This window comes from Emydura macquarii, unplaced genomic scaffold, assembly GCF_026122565.2.
Source record: "Emydura macquarii macquarii isolate MOO-44397 ecotype Brisbane River unplaced genomic scaffold, CSIRO-AGI_Emac_v2 contig_2948, whole genome shotgun sequence".
NCBI lineage: Eukaryota > Metazoa > Chordata > Testudines > Chelidae > Emydura > Emydura macquarii.
The window spans coordinates 4,466,320-4,486,333 of record NW_027133085.1 but is presented as its reverse complement, the minus strand read 5'-3'; the positions used below and the strand labels follow the sequence as shown (position 1 = coordinate 4,486,333).

The following is a 20,014-nucleotide window of genomic DNA, read 5'->3' as shown; positions in this document are numbered from 1 at the left end:
ATAGATCTTGGCCTCATTATAAATGGGCAAGATATTTAGGCCAGGCAGCTTTGATATTCATATTTAACCAACTCTGGAGGTTTTCTGTTTCATATATAGCCAATTTCATCTCATCTCCACACCCTCCTTCCCCATAAATACACTGGTTTCTTCCTCCCTTCCCCTTCCCCTGACTAATGAGAGTATTTACGTACTTTATTTTGGTGTTATCCTTGTGCCAGTTAAATAAGACCTGATTCTTCTCTCATTTGGACTGATGTAAATTGAGGCAAATCCAAATCGATACAGTTAGTTCAGATTTTAATTTGTGTAAACAAAACTTGGGTTATAATGAAAAACTACTAACAAATGGAAAGTACATTTCTTCCACTGAGAGGTAAATCCACCCCCAGAGTCCACAGTGCTTAGTTCAAGTATCTTGGCTGGGTGCTGGGGGTCTCCACAGGGGAGAAAAATCCTTCTGCCAAGACTGCAGATCAGTTCTGTGGAGTGCACCTCTCTACAGGAGCTACATAATAATGCAACCTTAATTGTGCCCTATTGTGTGTATGCGTTACAACCATCTTTATTAATATTTATTAAATATTTTTGCTATCATGTAACATTCAATCTATAGGCGTGGTGCTCATTGCCATACCCTCATTACACATGGTGTGTACCATTGGGAGGGCCAGATTATGGCATAGGCAACCCAGGTATGTGACTGGGACCCTGTTCTTTGGGAGGGGCATAGCTTTGGCTGGTCTGGTTCAGGTACTGCTGCAGAGGCTGGCCCCACACCAGCAGCAAGAAGGAGCACTGCTGGCCACTCCATCATGACAGAGGGCCACAGGGCCAAACCTGAGTGAGCAGTGGGACAGGCAGTGCTGCTTGTCCTCACTGCTGCCATGGGGCCAGCTACTTTAGCAGGGGTCCTCCCTGGGGGCCTGCTTGACCTTGCTCCGCTTTCAGCAGCCCATGTCCCGTCTGCTCTGTATGCACAATTCGCTCAGCAACAGCCTCAAAACCTGCTACGAGTATGGGGAGCTGCAGTGAGCACCTGCATGGGGGAGCCGGTTTGGAGAGGGGTGTCAAGGAGTCCTGGGAGAGTGGACATGAGGGGGTTTTGTCTAGTTTAAGATAATAAAGTGTATGTGTAGACACCATGCTAAGTTTAAATGAAAGTGGTTCAGTTGAGTGTACCATGTGAAAACTTTCTAGGAGTGCCCCTCATTTACAGTCAAACTCACAGAATTTGGAAAAGTGAATCCAACTTAGGTAGCATATTAACTTCGGTTCCTAAAATCTCTCACCCCAAAGAATATACAACATTCTCCACTTCAAGCAAATCAGTTCAAATGTTATTATTTCAGGGGAAATCTTCTACCACCTAAAACCTAGGTATCTTATTTATGTTTTTATTAGTCTATTTAAGAGTACGTATTTTTCTGTGCCAAATTCTCACGATAAAAAATCTTCCATGGAAGTCAGTGACAGTTAAAGCACAACAGGATATGGCTCTTTGTGGATGACATAATAATGGTCAAGATTTCTGATTTTGCAATACTGATTTTTAGTTTTTAGTCCCTATCAACTACATTCAGTTAAGATAACCTCAGGCAGGCAACTGCAAGGACATGACCATATTGAGAAAATACCATCTGAATACAGTCCTATTTTATACTTCAATATTACCTGTATTTTAATATCTTGAGTTTCCAATGGTGGACTCCACAGCAATTGCTGTTTGTGAACAAATAGATGGTCATACATGATGCCAGCTTCTCTTCATTTCCAGCTGATAAATTGTATTAAAAGAGAGTAAGAAATACATAAACTACTTGCCTAACATAAATGTTCCATTAAAACAATTTACTGTAGTTGCTCTAAGGAAATCATGTGTTCATGAATGGGAGGAGAGCTGTCCACTATACTATCTCTATTAAAATGTCTTCCATACTATGAAAAAACTTGAGAATTCCTCTCATGGACCTAATTAAAAACTTGTTTAAGGAAGCTCCATTCAACTCAATCAAATGTTTTTTCTTTGTTTAGAGGTACCAGTATGAAATTTAATTTGTCTTGGTCAGTCCAAGTAAATGTACAGTTCCTATATTTTTTATCATTTTTAAGGTATGCTATCCCTTATTAAGGCCTGATTGAGTTGCATAAATTAATTTTGATAGTAAATTATACATTCAAATGGCTAAAATTCTGTGGTAGGTGATAGATTTCTATCAACATTTCGTAAAGAAATCAGGCAGAATGAAGGGGAAAGAATTGGATTTTTTCGGGGTTTAAAATAACAGGAATGGATGTTTTGCCAAAATAGGCAATTTAATGTCCTGATAAGTTTATTAAATAAAAGAGCTAATTTGGGGAAAATAAATATTTATGTACTTTGAAAACACCAAAGCAATCAGACCCTAGTCATTATGGGTCTAATCATTGTATCATTGAATTCAAAGGCAGCTTTGCCATTGACTTTAGTGGACACAGAATCAAGTGCTATTAGATTCATTGTTCTTGATTCTCCTATTTTGTCTTATATAATAAGAGTTTTAAATAATGCCTTATCAATTTCTTCCACAGTTGGTTTAATTATTTCTTAAACATATTTTTCACCCAGTGAGTTATCTTCAATTAATTGCAAAATATGGTATAAAGCCCATTGTAGATGTTGGCAAATATTTTATGTATTTCATCAAGGTCATGAATTAAATGGCCTTCTATGTTCTTAGTGGATGCAACTGATTCTTTTATTGCTTATACAGCACTTCTATTTGTAGTCTATGGACTCAGTCTCCATGTTCAAAGAAATATTGTCTAGGTCTAAGAAGTGTTTCTGAACTGTAGTCATCAAAAGAATTTTTACTTTCCCTTATACTTTTTTTGATGCCTTTACAAATAATTTAACCACTGTACCGATGTTATTTTCCCCCCCAAAGACCAGATTCTGCCATCTTTGCTCACACTGAGTAGTAATTTACTCAGTGAGTAGTCCCACTAAAGTCAGTGACTTCATTAGTACACAACGCAACATTTATTTGAGCCTATTGTTAACCACTACCAGGTATGCTGCATTAAAGTGTATGGGACTATTCATGAAATAAGAGACAGAATCTAGCCCTAATTTTGAAAGTTCTTTTGGAAGTTCATTTGGTTTCTGATGCTTTCCAATTTGACTTTCCGAACCAATTTTGCTGCATCTTATAAAATGTCAATAGAACCATCTGGGGTAGAGTTAATTGCAGAATACTCTGCTATATTTTTAACTGATTGATGACAAGAAGTTACTGGAGTAAAATATATCCATTTCCAGAATCTGTGAGAAATTTTTCTGATTGTGTTTGGTGCCTGGGCACACCATATATTATTCACATAGCCTAAGTTAATTAACAGATTTTTAAAATTATCATCAATCAAAAAGAGAAAGTTTGGGGTATGATTCACATGGTATTTCACAATGTTTTGTAATTCATTGCATTTGTTAACAATTTTAACATTCTTCCCCCACAAACATTTAATTTCTAATATCTTATTGCAACATAACTGACAGTGGTTAACACTAGGTTCAGTAATGTTTTGTTCTGTGTGCTGAGGAAAGCTTTGACATCAAAGATCCATCCAAGAAGAGCCAGCTTAAGAGTAGCTTCAGTTTGTTCCTGCAAAAATTCTTGAAATGCAAAATTCCGTAGAGGAACAACCTGAGGACAGATATGATGTCACATGGCATCACTTGTGAACTGCTTGTTGGCATAACTAGTAAAATTTGGACATCCCTTCTGTAAGTTTCCGTTACCCTGGTAATATTATATGCTCTGGGCTGAAGTCAGAAACTAATCAGTTTAATTCTCATTATTTTTAAGGCTTTCATAGTGTTCTCCCATAAGAAATTCCACTGTTCTTCATTTAACTCTCAGCCCCTCATTCTCCATTCATCTCCAACTTTTCACCCCATTAGATGTAGTGATCAAAATCAAGCATTTATATGGAACAATTAAGAATTAAACATCTAGCTCCTCAGCTGGCATTAATTGGCATAGCTTTATGGAAGCTACCCTGATATATACAAGTTGAGGAGCTGGCTGAAAATCTCTTAAGATTCTGCTACTGCATCTGATTTATAAGCTGTATGTTTGTTCATAACTATAAATAATGATTTTATAAATCAGTTTTTGCTAGTGGATAATTATTTTTCATTTGCTCATAAGACATAGGTACCTCTTTGAAGCAAATCCCCAGGAACCTAGATTTCAGTTTTTATCCATTCAATCTCTATATTGTTTGATCATCCAGTCTTAGGCCATAAGTTCTCCGCTGTGAGGTTTGTCTGTACCAAAGACCTTCCAGTCCTGTTTACATTTTAACCATTATAACAGATAAAAAAAGATTTATTTCTAAATATTTTTTTCCAAATTAGGGAAAGAAAGATTTCTTCTGAGTACTTTAGGTTTCAGATCAGTGTTCTAAGCCTGTTTTAAGGTCTGGCAGGGGTTCATGCACACTTTCTAAAGTATGTAGCATTTAAGTGCAGCAGACATTCCTGTTGATTGTCTAAAAAGGACCACACAGCATAAAAGGCATTAAGAAATCCAGAGATGTTTACTAAAAAAACATATTAGTATAGTTCTATCAAGCAGGAGAACATTATATTCTAACGAACACATCTGACATCTCCAGAATAGAATGGAATGTACATGTTTCTGAAAGCTCTCTATGGCAGGGATTCCTGTATTTTTCCTTGATATTGATTGGAAAGAATCTTTCTCAAATTATGGGGTCAGCCCCATATGGGGGTTGGACAGTGTCTGGTTAGGCCTACACAGAGGAAGTGGCTGGTTAAATTGGCTTTAGGGCAACTCTGAATGACCATTGTGACACAAGGCAGCCAGAAAAGAACAAAGAATCTGACCCAAAGTATAAGTAGACATGGTCCCTGCCTTGGAGGAAGATGCAACAAATCAAAGAACAACAGACCATGGTGGTTGGATGGGTGAAGCAGGAGATAAAATAAGAAATAGAAGAATATAAAGAACAAGTTAAGGATTGCAGGGAAAATATGGCAAAATGGCAGGATGAGTGAACAATGCTATACAGCTGGTGTTAATAGCATTTGGCACTGTGACTAATTAATGTGCTGCACGGTGTCTTCTGACAGACAATAAATCATACGGTTAGTGAGCCTAACTGTGGTGCTGTTTTTTCTGTTGCCAATTTAGTTGTTTTCCAACCTCTCTCCCCCTTGTAAATTTGAACACTCCCCTCTAATTTCAATTCCTGGGGAAAACAAAACTGCCTATAGTGGTATAAAACCAACGTAAATGAGAGGGGAATCAGACCCAAAATGTTTAAGAAGAGTTTACAGATATATAAAGCAAATAGGCAGACATTAATAAATGAAAAGGGCTTTTTTTTAAAAGGTCTTTTATAACAATGAAGGTGAAAGGATAATCACTAAGTAATTAAGATCTTTAAGATATCTGTTAGTAAAAAGCAGGTAAAGGAAGTCCTGGAGAAACTAAATATATACACATCAGCATTTGGATTCAAATGATAGGTATCCCACGGTGATAAGGGTATTATCTGAAGAAGGGCTCAATTCTGCAAAGGTGTAGTGAAAGTTGAGAGAGAACTGCCAAGAGCAGGGGTGTCAAACATCCAGCCCGCGGGCTGGATTCAGCCCAACAACCTTTTTGGTCTGGACATCTCGCGGCGTCGCGCACTGCTGCCAGAGAGTACAACGCTGAGAGATCATGCAGCAGCGCACGCCACCGCCAGAGGGTACAACGCTGCAAGATCTCACGGCGTCGTGTGCTGCCACGAGATCTGTGTACTCTGGTGGCAGCATGTGAAGCGCTGCGTGCATGAGACACAGTGCTCCAAAAAGTGGGAGAGGGACAGTGCGATCTTGGGGCATCGCGCAGTACTATAAATCTGAATCATTAATCGATTCTTTTAATCGTAAAATAGTAGTTGTTGTAGAAGTGAATTTACTGCAGTTTTTATATTGCTGATATCTAGCAAATGAAATATAATACTATATAAAAATGGTTGTGCCTAGTATTTCGATTTATGGTATGTCTGGCCCACTTGAAGTACATTTAATTCAAATCTGGCCCGCCATAGCAAATTAGTTTGACACCCCTGGCCTAGAGCCAGAGCAGTTGGCTATGAAGAACTACTGTTGCATGAGGGTGACTGGAAGCATTTTTTGTCTGTAGCTGTCCCTCTGATAGCATCCCTCTCTCACTTTTTCTTAAGGTTAGCTATTCCACATTCAGGTAAATATTCTACAGAGTATGCCTCAGGAGTACCTTGAAATAAGGAAAAAGGCTGTTATACATACATTTCTGCATTAACATAATTATACTTTAAGACACAGTGTTCTGACCATGGCCTCTCACCACACACTGCACCAGGGCTTATTTCGGTGAGAACATAAAGTTTTACTCGTGTTACTTAGTTCAGTACACACCTCCACACTATGGGCCCAATCCTGCTCCTGTTGAATTTAATCAGAACAAGATCTAGCCTTATAAGGAAGCTTATTTTTCTGCTTGTACTGAGAAAAAGCTGAGCGCTCAGCACTAGCCTCTCTACCTTTATTTTATCAACAGGCAGCAGAACTGAACCATAATTTAGAAAATGATCCAACTCCTATTAAAGTCTGCAAAAATCTCCCATTGAGACCAGTGAGAGCTGGATTAAATCCTTACTGAATATTGGGCAACTACTTCTGAAAAAAACAAATGTAGTATCAGTCTTAAAAAGAATAAAAGAGCTGTTCTAGCAATCAAAGTTCAGTAAGTCTAATTTCACTTAACACCATTGTTTAGAGAGGGAAGGAAAGGAGTGCTGATACTAAGGCTATGACTTCACTGACGGTGGCAAAGTCACCGCCATCAGATCGATTTCTCTGGATCGACTGAGTGGTCAGTGAAGACCTGCTCAGTCAATCCAGAAATTGACCTTCACAAGTGGCGTAGCGCTGCGTCGACGGAAACGCAGTTCCCATCAGTGCAGTGCAGTGAAGACGGCGCGCAGAAGAGAAACACAGAAGTTGACGGGAGTTACGCACGTTTTTTGCATAGTTTGCGTAACTCCCATTGACTGCCACCGAATCTCAGAGGTAAGTGTAGACAGGTTCTTAGGCTACCTACTTCAAGACTATCACACACCGTTTTTCTTTTGCAATGAAATTAAAAATTTGATCAAGTAACAATTTAGAAGATTTCAAAATCTCATCTCCCTAAACCTGAGACTAAACCTGTTGTTCAAAATTAGAATTTAGTAAAACTGAACTTCACCTGAGGTATTCAACAAAGTAAGGTTAATAAGCATTCAACTGTACTGAATTCATAGATCATGAACAAAATATGGTGAATCACAATCATATTGTTCCAGAGTCAAATCAAAATCAATGCAGTCCAAAGTTAAAATACGTCTCTCGTAAGAAATATTCCATAGCTAATTACATCTTAGATAGCTTATCTTTCTCTAGTGTCAACAGAAAATGTTTTAGGAAATCATTTACAAAGGTTAGTGAACAAGACTGTTAAAAAATGCAAGAGCGTATCAAAAGGCAGGAAGACAGAGGGCAAAATTCTGCACTGATTCACACTTAGTACTATCTCATTAAAATGAATAAAGATGCAGGGAGTACAAGCCAATGGAGAATGAAGCCCATTGTATTTCAGGACAACAGGAAGGGTACAGGAATGCAAATAGACAATATTATTGGGTTTTTGCTTTTAGCTTCTGTTTTCTTTTCCTTTATTATTTTATTTTTAATAAAGGAAAAGCCTATTGCAAAAATCTTAATTTTGTTTAGAATGACATTATGCATGAGCTATATTATGCACAATTACATCACTACATCCATATGACACTATTTTTTTCTCATTTTGTTGCTGATGTAAAGTTTTTTTCCTCCACCCAAGTTGTATTTTGACAATTCTTTTAGCCATTCCAAATATACTAAAGGTGTGTTAAATTTCCATTTTATGAGACTTTCTGATCTTGCTACTAACAGACATACTAGTACCCATTTCTTGGCATATGTTGAAAGACTTAGTTCATCTACTAACTCTAGTATATAGACCAGGAGACATAGAAATGTGTTCAGAATTGTTACCTTTGCATATACTACTCCAGTATTTTTGTAATTTAGGACAAGAAAAATATTATGTGGGAGAGTTTTTAGCTGATGGTGGTAGCAGTTCCACAGTTTACTTTGAGTAGGTAAACCTGAGCTAATTTTGATAGTCTGGTACCCAGTAAGTAATATCTATTTAAGATTTTCTTGTGGAAAATTGTAAAGATAATGAACTGAATGTTCTGCTATATTTCTTCTCAATCTTCTTCAATCAATAAGATATGCTTCCAAATTACCTTACATATCTTGTTAGTGAGTAGTGCAATGTGCTAAGCCATTTGTGTATGTTGCCCAAAAGGTGTCTAATACCAAACTTCTTAGGAAAATCTTTTAATGAGACATTTGTTTAATTGCTGTTATAGAATTTATAAGGAAAAAATTTAAATTTATTATATATATAATTTATGTGATATGGACAAGAAACATTTTGTGTAAGAAATGGAACAAATTTGCTAGTAGAAATTAAATCTGTAACTCTGTATATTTGTCTTTGCATTGACAAGTTTTTAGTATTTGTCTGTACTGTCAATTTAAACTTTGCATTGTTCCATATGAGGCTGAATACTGAATTTGATAAACCTCAGTAATATGTTTTACAGTAAAAGCTCATTTAATCTTTGGAATCACTAGAGTTTTCTTTTTAATAGATGTATTTGGGATGTTTGACCTATCTCATATTTAATAAAAGTCTACATTTTTAGTCAGTCTATTTTGTGAAATGTGTACTCTTAACTGTGACATTGCATCATCTAAGACCTTGTGACCAAGAGACCTAAGAGACAGAGGAAAGGAAGTATTATTTTGTAAAAATTATGCTTTGGTAACTTATCACTACCTATTGTTATAAAGAATAGAAATTTATTTTTAATATAAAAATTGTTCAAGGGCAAAATTGTTTAATGGGCAGGAGTGAGCTATTCTGAGAAAAAGTTAATCTTATATCTCCCCATACAAGGGTATTTAGAGGTCCAGATGCAGGACAGTTATTTTTCCAACCCAATCTCTGCTTTTAGCTGGGCTTCCATTTTGGATTTGGAATTTTTGTTGGATTTTTTTTTGTTGTTCTCTGAAGTACTCTCCTCAGCAAGCATGAAATAAAAATACAGTGCTTTCTAGCAGGATTTACCCACCAGCCTCTAGGAAGCTCTAGTGAAGAAAAACAGACTAGCATTGGCAATTGTTTATAGTTTCTAACTGAATTGATTTTCATAAGGGCCAGCAAAAGGCATATTCCTAACACCAGCACTATATCCCGGCCAATTTTCAAAGTCCAATTGCAAATTGTAAGATGCAAGAGCTCTTCAACGCATGGTTACAAAACATTTATAATGAAAAGTATCAGCAATCTGTATCTAGGGGTCGCCTTGCTCCCTGTATGGAAAAAAAAAATTCAATGTCCAGAGAGCCAACAAGAGAAGCAGCGTGGCGCGGGAGGTGAGGTTCAGGTCTACGGGCCTGCTCAGAGGTGAATGAGGGAGAGTCTGCCGCACATTGAGATCCTGAACCAAAGCCCACTGAAATCAACCAGGGGCAACCACAGCAGGGCTCGTGGGCCACAGGCTGCCCGCGTAGGTGACCCACATCCCCCTCCTCGCTAAAGCCCGGGTGCCAGGCCCGAGGAGACGTCGGTGAGGCCCACGGGCAGCCCCCTCCCCGAGACACCAGCCTGCAAAGACGGGGATGGAAGCACATCACGATGCAGCTCCCCCTCCTCGAGGAGCAGGCCGCGACCCGGGCACTTTAGGTGCTGCTGGCTTCAGCCTGGCTGGCTGGGTGAGTGGGCCCGTGACGACTACACCCCTCCCCCACCCAGCAGCCACTTATAAGGGGTCAGCCGGCGCCGCTCGCGCTTCCCGCGGAAGCCCCGCCCCCACGCCGTGTCTGGTTGGCCCTTCAGGCCGGGGAGGAGCATGGGCATGTCAGGGCCCGGCGCATGCGCAGTGTTTGAAAGCGATGGCGGCGCTGACGGAGGAGGCAATTCGGGAGAGAGTCAATCTGCGGCACCAGAACCTCGGTAACCAGCCACCCTCCCGGCGGCGCTGCCCCTCGGGGAGGGGGTGGCAGGGATGGTCGCCGGGGGGTAGGAAACTGGAGATGGAGGCAGCAACTGTCCCCGCCCCTCGCTGGCGGTTAAAACAGTTAATCCGGCGGCGCACGAGGCGGGCTCAGGGGCTGGTAAACAAAAGGCGGAGCTTCTGCAGGGGTCCCGCCCCCTCCCCGAGACCGCGGACCAATGGGAGGAGATGATGGACATCAATCTGGGGCGGGGCGGAGCGGGTCATTGTTGCGGGGGCTGAGCTACCTCGCTGCGCGCGCTAGTCAGGAGCTGCTGCGCCTGCGCGCGTGGCGGTGTGAGGACAGGCTGCAGGTGTCTTGCACCCTCCTGTCCCTCCCCTCGGCTTTGCTGCTAGCTGCTGGGACCGGTGCTTGATCAGATACCCTCTAGCACCAGCTTAGCAGGGATGCAGCATGGGATGGAGGCCCCTCACCAGGGCCATGTTGGATACCGGCAGCCTGGCTGCAACGCCCCGCCCTTCTGGTGGCACTTGACGGCTTCGCCCGGCACAGGCCTGTGCCCGTCTCCACCTCTGGTGCCTGGTTGTGGTGGCTGCACACCTGTTGCTATGTCGGGCCTGAGTCTAAACATCCGCACAGCAATTTTTGCAGCCTGAGCCTCATGAGTCCAACTCAGCTGATGTGGGTTAGCTCTGGGAGTTTAAGTGATGTCTAGATGTACCCTCAGAGTCCAATGTTGCTCTCATTTAAACTAATTTTAATCCAGAGTAACTCCAGTAAAATTAAAATGTTCTACTCTGTTTTACACCACTGTATCTCTCAGAGCAGTATATAGCCCAGCAGCTGTAGTGGTTCATGCCATGGTGAGGTTGGTCTTCCATTTCTTTGCAAAGCATAGTTATTTATTCCTGTGCAAAGTGAATTAAAACTCTACAAAATCAGAATTGATAGATGAGTATGTAAGAAGTAGGCCCATTAGGCAGTAAAAGCACCTTTCTGCACTTCACTTCCAATCACACTACTGTACTCAGCTTGATTTTTTTTTTCTTTGTTTGGTATAGTATCTGGGCATTTGATGCTATATGAAATTAGAGAAGGATCAGTTGCTGGTTTGAGCAATCCTAATTAGACTAGCTTGGATCAAACATAGCACATTGAATGACTAAGTGCAGATCCACACTCAAAGACATACAGATATCTTTCTTTGTATTTTCCAATGCACTTTTTCCTAAAGTGGGTTATCATTGAAAGATCCCTACAGAAAACATGTCTTAAGAAGTACTATGAGTATCAAGAACATGAGGTAATTTGGTGTGCTACACATGAAAAGAAGTAGCATGGAAGAAAAATAGACTGTTTTAATTCTAATTTAATTTAATGTCAATTGGGAAAAGCTACAGGCAACAGACACCTGACTGCAGATGTACAAAGACAGTACTGTGTGGTTCTCTTGCAATGATAAAAGCTAGAAACTTTGGGACCAGTTTTGCCTGCCACCTAATGAACGTGCAATATGGGAAATGGCACAAAGAGACTCACTTTGCCATCTCTTGCATGGCTCACACAAGCATCAGGGTGAATTGTATTTGGTGCACTTGAGGGGCATGTAACATCCCCATGATGCATTGTGAATGGAACACTACAAGTCTGCTAGTGCTATACACTGGAAAGCCATATGCAAGACAGGAGGAAGTAAGGTGCACCCTACAAAGAGGTGTAATAGTGGGCACACAGCATGTGCATGCTCAGGAACTCCCAATGGTGTAAGAGTGGTGTGATTCAGCGTTTCTTGCTCAGGATGTATGCTCCCAATGTTTCCTTTAGTGTGATATGATATCACATTTCCACTTAGTCCCCACAGCACACAGTTGCACCCTAATTTTTTTTTCAAATCAAGTAGAGATTCAAGAGAATTCGATGGCAGCAGAAGAGTGGACTCATTGTTGATGTGTACCCCCTTATGGTTGTGTTTGGGTATTAATTTTCCTCATCTAGTGCTCCCTGCTGACATCCATTCTGACACTGCAGTGTCTCTCTTGTGACTCAGATCTCCAGGCAGGTTACTTTAAAGTCTCCTTTCCACAGTATCAACATCCTAAACGGACCGTGTTCCATAGAGCACTGGTCATCAGTAGGATGTCTCTTGCCCCTCCGCAACTACCTCTTCCGTTCCTTTTTTCTGTCAGAATACAGGACTTTTCCTGGAGTAGTTTAACAATACTCAAAAGCAAAATACAAACCAGAATGAAAACAACTTCTGCCCCTTCCCTCAGGTTTAAATTTTTAATCCATCTTGGAGTCTTCCCCAGCTTTCCATTCTTATGGAGAATGCTCACTCTCACCAGTTACTTAGAATCATAGAATATTAGGATTGGAAGGGACCTCAGGAGGTCATCAAGTCCAACCCTCTGCTCAAAGCAGGGCCAACCCCAACTAAACCATCCTAGCCAGGGCTTTGTCAAGCTGGGCCTTAAAAACCAATAAGGATGGAGATTCCACCACCTCCCTAGGCAACCCATTCCAGTTCTTTATCACCTTCCTAGTGAAAAAAGTTTTTCATAATATCCAACCTAGACCTCCCCTACCGCAACTTGAGACCATTGCTCCATGTTCTGTTATCTTCCACCACTGAGAACAGCCTAGCTCCATCCTCCCTGGAACCCCCATTCAGGTAGTTGAAGGCTACCATCAAATCCCTTCTCACTCTTCTCTTTTGAAGAGTGAATAAGTCCAGTTCCCTCAGCCTCTCCCCATAAGTCATGTGCTCCAGCCCCTAATCATTTTCGTTGCCCTCAGCTGGACTCTTTTCAATTTGTCTACTTCCTTCCTGTAGTGCAGGGCCCAAAACTGGACACAATACTCCAAATGTGGCCTTACCTATGCTGAATAAAGGGAAATAATCATTTCCCTTGATCTGCTGGCAATGCTCCTACTAATGCAGCCCAATATGCCATTAGCCTTCTTGGCAACAAGGGCACACTGTTGACTCATATCTAGCTTCTTGTCCACTGTAACCCCCAGGTCCTTTTCTGCAGAACTACTTCTCTGGATCCTTGCCTCTTCTTTGGATCCTCCACTTCTGTCTGCCACCAATGTTGTCTGCTTATGAGTAAGCCTTCTACCAAGTCCACTCTCAGAGTTCCTATCACTCTTGCAGCCCTCTGCCATCGGGGCATGCCACAGACATGTAAACTGCCTCCTGAAGATCTTCAGTTGAATCCCTTCCTGGATTTCTTTCCTGGAGATCCAGATCCTGCCCTTTTTTCAGGGCTCACTGCCAGAGCATGCTCCACCCTAGTGACATCTCTGTTCCTCCTGGATACAGCCTCTGCAATTCAGAGAGGAACTGTAGAGTTCTTTTCGTGCATCGCCCGTCTGAGCTGGTCTTCCTCCTTTTATAGAAACCATCCAGTTCCTCCCTTGCTGGGTTTCATCTTTAATTAAGCCTGATGCATCTTCAGGAGAAAACAGGTGTGTTAGTTGACCTCCTCAGTCCATTTTGACCATTTCACCACGTGTGTGGCATAAATACCCCATCACAATGGCATTATGTTCCCTACCTATCACAGAAATCTTCCTGTTCACTATTGCTTTTGTATGACTAAGCCGACTTCTTACAGTAGTGACTGTGCCACCTTTTCTTTTTAACTGCAACTGCACACAGAGGAGAATAGATGGCAATTTCATCTTATTCAGTCATGACATATTATTCAGTCATGAGCCAGTGTATAGTCCTGAACGGGCATCTGCCAAAATATTCCTACCATCATGACCTCACATGCATGGTGCTTGTGGATGCCATTTTGGGAGGATGCTACTTTGCCCTAAAATGGCATCCTCCATGTGGCATGACCTTGCACACATTTTGAGAACAAAATTGCATCCTCCATGCAGGAAAAGTGACAATCCACCATTTTGCCATGATCGAGCTTCACTACTGCACAGCCCTGAGTACATCACTAATAATACTTTTATGTTATTTGATCTAGGAATATTAGGTAAAGTGCATTCTTGCTGAAAAGTATTTTATCCTAAAGGTGCTAAATGCTTGGAGCAAAGTGCTGAGTACCCTTATGTCCAATTGATTTCTATAGGAACAGTGGATACTCAGTAGGTGCTTACAATCCATCACAATCAAATACCACATGGCTTGCAATTTTTTTTTTCGCAGGGGGGTTTCGGGGCCATTTGGTTATTTATCTGATGATACACAAGCTGTTTCTGCTAAAAGAAGTAGGGAAGACACATAGACCCAGAAGACGAGTACAAAAAAGTACATGCCAATAAATCCATTAGATGGCAAAACTGTTTGTTTAGAAACTAAGTTTTATTGTAGTAATTTAGTGGTTTTCTGACACACATCTGTTTAGTTGAAATAAGTATACTCTGTTTTGAAATAGGTATACTCTGTACACAAGTTGATATAGATGTAATCTGATTGCAAGAAACATAATTTACAGATTCATCCCTCTTTGGCCACATGTGCATGTCACTACATTTTTGAGAATGGATGCAGAAATGTTGCTTTCTGTGGGATTGTCCTCTACCTTTGTGGCTAGATTTCCATGCAGACAGCCTGGTGGGAAGTAATACAGGTGGAAAGTATACTATCTCAAGCAGCATACCCAGCCAGTTTTTAAAATCTGCTCTCAAATATGCACAAGGAGGCCAATCCCTGTCATTGTTAGCTCCACTTACCCATGGTAAATATTCTCCAAGTCACTGACACACACAACCCTAAATCACAAAAATACTTAAACAGATGTGACTTGCATTGTCTGTCACTTCAATATCAGGGGTATTTAAAAGAATTAGAATAATTTCAATAACTTCATTTTTCTTATAATGATAAATATATTCAGGTTTCAAATTTTCTCATTGTAGCTGATGTCCGATCCTTGTCTCTTCCTGGAACTTATCATGACAAGATTACTCATTTAGGAAATTCTCTGAAAAATTTCAGTCGCCTAAAATCCTTAGACCTCTCTCGCAATACATTGGTTAGCTTGGAGGTATGTTTTTTGTTTAATTTTTTAAAATGATTATTTAAGACAAATATAACAGGAACTGGGTTGGGTCTTGGAAGTTATGGAGAAGGGACGAGAGGATTGGGGGAGTCCTGTTGAGGGTTTATGGAGGTTGGAACAATATTGGGGTTTTTTGTCCTTTGCAAACATGGTACTTTATGGATAAGACCCTATTTAATTTGCAATATTGTAGAAATTGCAGATCTTGCAATATTAGGCTTCCATCACAATTTTGTCACCTTGGGCATTAGCCGGCTGCTGTCAGCCCTGTGCATGGCAGGGCTCCTGCTATCAGCCCCGCACATCAATGACTGTAATATGGCTGCTGCAAAATGTCTGGTTATCAAAAAAATTAGCAGGCATAACATAATACTTGAGTGTTTATATTGTTCAGCAAATTTTTCTTAAACAAATAGGTCTTCTCTGGCTTTTCCAAATTATCGCAATTAATAAAGGTCCATTATTACTTTTCTGCAATTTCCCATGTCTTGTCCACAACTCAGCCTCAATTATTCGACAATCATCCTGCAATTCAAATAGGGAAAAATAATGGAGGGTATGGATGGAGAGGGAGCCAGTTTACCTTCTGATAAACTTGAAATTCAGTATCTCTGAAGAAAATAAGTATTTTGTGAGCAAGGTCACTACCTATTCCATCCCCAGCATAGCATACAGATCCTGATTTAGGCCCTGATCCTGCAAACACTTACACTTGTGAATAACATTTTTACAAGTAAATGGAAGTGACTTTGGAGGATTGGTCTTGAAGTGACAATTTTGAATCTAGCCTGAGCTACTGGTTAAAAATTATTTTCTGATGCCTGTTCAAAGAACTGTGTGAAATAATTTTGTAATTTTAGTCTAATTCCAAGAGGGCTGGAGTCCAGATTATAATTGGCGCCCTTGGTAATAGTCTCAACAAAAGCAGACATGAAGTCTGAACTAATGTATTAAATTTACAGTTTGTCTTTCCCAAAGGTTTTAGCACTTTGATGGTTTAGTATTGGGAAACGTGCCTGTACTATAGCTCCTTTGTAATTGAAGGAGGACTTTAGTTTCAAGTGCTCAATCCATCACCTTTTTCAGGCTGTGGCCCTGATCTTAAAAAGGCTTATGCCCATGCTTAATTTGACACACGAGTTCCATCAATATCAATGGGTCTCTTCATGTAGGGAATATTAAGCATGTGCTTAAATCTTTGCAGGATCAGAGCACAAGCGCTTATCTCAAACTCTTTTTGTGAAGAACAGCATCAATATGTCCAGCACTACAGAGTTTTCTTTTTAGGTTGGGTTCATAGCTAGAACATAGCTAGTTTAATGAGGTTCAATTTTCTGCTGCTAATATGAATTTTCTTAGTTTCCATGCTGTTTTGGGTTTTTTTAACAGTATATTTTGTAAAATAAAGTAACATATATAGCCTTTCTTGATAGCTTGAAGAGTTCAGATTGATGAATGTCAATACTAAAGAGGTGCTCAATTCACATTTAAATTTCACCACTCTTAAATTTCACCACCACTCATGTTGCTGAGCAAAATATTTTTAACTTCAAAAATGTTTTAAATATCACTAGAAGTTTTTAAATGTTTAATGATGCCACTTGAAGACAGAAGGACTTTATATCCACAGAAAAGGTATGGCATGGACAGGGGTCATTAAGTTATCCACAACATTGCTCTACCACTCAGCTACAACCCTTTCTGGAATAAATATCTTATTGGAGGATAGTTTTGATACAACAAATAATGTCACTTGTTATTTTTGTTTGCAAGGTTTTCAAAAGTGTTCATGTGTGCGCTAGAACCTGAACAGAAAGCAGTTTCATATAAAACAGGTACAGTCAGATAGTAAAAGACTATTAAGTCACTAGTTGCCTGGTTTGGATTTATATCAATGAACTAGTTTATTACACTTTATGAAAACAAAGTTTATTGGAGTCATGAGTACAAACTAATATTGTTTCTATTTTTTTTACATTAACAGGGTATTCAGCATCTGATATTTTTAGAAAAGCTCAATCTCTATTACAATCACATTTCATCCCTGTCAGAAATATTTCGACTTCATAGTTTAACTGCACTCAAGGATGTGGACTTCCGGCTGAACCCTGTAGTTAAAAATGAATCTGATTATCGTCTTTTTGTTGTGCACATGCTTCCTAACCTTAGACGATTAGGTGAGTAGGTGAACTGTACAATTCAGAACTTCAAAACTGAACTTGAGTTGTTGAAATTTTAGGTATAGTATTAGGTATCTTATATGAAAGAGCTTTTAAAAAAAAAAAAATGTATATATATATTGTGGCAAGGTGAGCCTGTTTTGCCCCGTGGGTCTGCGCTCCTTACGGCTATGCCGGTGGTGCGGCTGGGTGGGAGCAGGGGGGGGCCCGGTCCCACCCTCTACCCCAGGCCCCGACCCAGGGACCCTGCGAGGAGTAGCCTCAAACAGCTTAGTCCAAGGGGCTACTACCTTCCCTGGGTCGCTCTTCTGTAGCCCCCCCGGCTTGTGGCTCGGCTTGTGGCTCTCCTCCGGTCTCCACACCTTGCAGCTGCAGCCGCTCCACTCCTGACTCCACACCTTGTAGTAGCTCTACTCAACTCCCTCTCAGCTGCCCCTGTCTGCCTGACTGGGAGGCTTTTAACTGCTGGGGCAAGTTCCTTGATTGGCCCCAGCTGGCCTGATTGGCCTAATTGGCCTAATTGCCCTGGAGTGGCCGCAGCTGGATCACCCAGGGAACAAAGATTTGCTAAGCCTGGGGCTGATATATATGCCTTCCAGCACCCTCCTATAGCCGTCAGGGCTGGCCCCGTCACAATATATATACTTATGTAACGAGAGTGTGTCTGGTGTGTCATTTATGCAGTTTATTCCATATGAGTACTAATAAAACCTTTATACTATGTCAGCATTTATTCTTTATAGGCTATATACGTACTTTTAGGAATATGTTTTTGGGGATTTTTCTTAAATGAATTAAACAAAATTTTGTATCTCTCCACCTGGAAAGCCAAGTGCCTTAATAATGGCTAGCTAAATGGTCAGTAGGACTTCAGATACCCTTTTTATTTATAAACTTTTTAAAAATATGAAAGAATATGATTGGATTAGATAGAGAGGAAGGATGGGCCAGTGGCCATAGAGCTAGCCTGGGATTCAGGAAAGCCTGGGTCAGCTTTCTGCTCTGCGACAGGTTTCCTGGGTGACTATGGGCAAGTCACTTAGGTCCAGGTCCACAAAGGCTCCTAACTTCTGAAATCAGTGGAAGTCAGGAATCTAAATACCTTTGTGAAACTGAGCCTTAGTCTCTATGCCTCAGTTCTATAGCCGTGAAACAGAGATAATATTACTTCTCTGCCTCACAGATTGTTGTGAAGATAAATATATTAGACTGTGAGATGTTCAGACTGTGGTAATGGGGGCCATATATGTACCTAAGATATCTAGATAGATTGACTGGAGACCATCGATTTGTGCACATATCTAACCTACGTTCAAGCATGTTGTTTTTATTACCATTATACTTGTGCTTCTGTGTGAATGCAACTTGCCTGAAGGATTCTGTGATTGATGTGACATTACTAGCTTAATGCATGCTAGTGTCTGAGACGGAGCCAGTGCCATTTATCAACAGCAGGGCTGGCTATTGCATGAACTTAGATAAATAATGGAGTTCAAAGCGGATGTGTAAAAACCTTCATAACATGGTTCTTTAGGGCATTTAGTATTTGTTTAACAATTTTAGATCATTCAAATATCCCATTACAGATGTTCTTTAAGTAGCAAACAGTTTAAGAGACTTTATAGATGTGATTTTCTAATGTGCTCACCACTGGCCTAACTTTGCTCCACTTGTCTTCAATGGTAGCAGAATAAAGCCAATACTGAATGGATTTGAAAATCCCATCCTATTTTTAATATGAAAATAAAATTACCAAGGTTGACTATATGTTTTGAAAATGCAAAATACTTGTTTTAATAAAGGCTCAGAGGAAACACTTTGTAATATGAAAGGGTGCTCTATTCTGTTATGCTTTTGTATCAATATTTTCTATGAACATATGATTTGATTAATTAGATGCACAAATACGCACACCTACTGTACAAATTAACTGTATACGTAAATGTTTTGATAAGAAAGCTTACTATTATTTCCTTCTTGCATTTATTTATATTTCAAAATTTTTGATAATACTTATCAAGCCTTGTGCCCACAGCTAACATATTACTAGTGGGTACGTGGGGAAGAAAACCATATCCTGCTCCCTGTAGGAAGTTGTGCTAGCTATTGTTTAGGTATAATTGGTGGATTGGTTCACAGAAGAACTAATACTTAAAATATCACTCTGAGAACTTTTCTTTTCCCCTTCCCATAGAATTGTTCAGAACAATGACCCATTTTCAGTAGCGTCTGTAGCTTTGCATATCTTTTGCTGTCAATAGCATTGTTGTAGCTTTGTGAGTTAAAGATTTAAGTATATGGATCCTTTAAAAAGGAGTGTTAGGTACATTCAGCTAAACTATCATAGCAAGGTGTTAACTTAAAAAAAATACATGCCAAATATAAACCTCGCTTTAACTTTTGATATTTGTTGACTAGTTAATTGTCTTAATTTTCTTTGTATTATGGTCATCGAGGCCATCTTCCCCTCCTGCTAGCATTAAAACAGAATTCACTTATGTCTGTGTGGGTGGAGTTGCCAGTTAGCTCCCAATATATAGCTCTATTTTCATTGCAGAGTCAAAGGGAGAAATCTTGGCCCCCTGGAAATCAATAGGAGTTTTGCTATTGAACTTCAGTGGAGTCAGGATTTCAGCTAACAGCTCATGGTCTCT

At 40.1% G+C, this 20,014-nt stretch overlaps 1 protein-coding gene across 1 annotated transcript in view; it reads left to right on the top strand.

The window, feature by feature from the left end:
• Positions 1 to 10,090: 10,090 nt before the first annotated feature.
• CEP72 (centrosomal protein 72) overlaps positions 10,091 to 20,014 on the top strand; it is a 44,160-nt gene continuing 34,236 nt past the window's right edge. The window contains exons 1-3 of the mRNA XM_067569843.1: positions 10,091 to 10,151; positions 15,038 to 15,165; positions 17,165 to 17,357. Of these exons, the coding sequence (XP_067425944.1) occupies positions 10,091 to 10,151; positions 15,038 to 15,165; positions 17,165 to 17,357 (382 nt within the window). The remainder of the gene's footprint in view (positions 10,152 to 15,037; positions 15,166 to 17,164; positions 17,358 to 20,014) is intronic.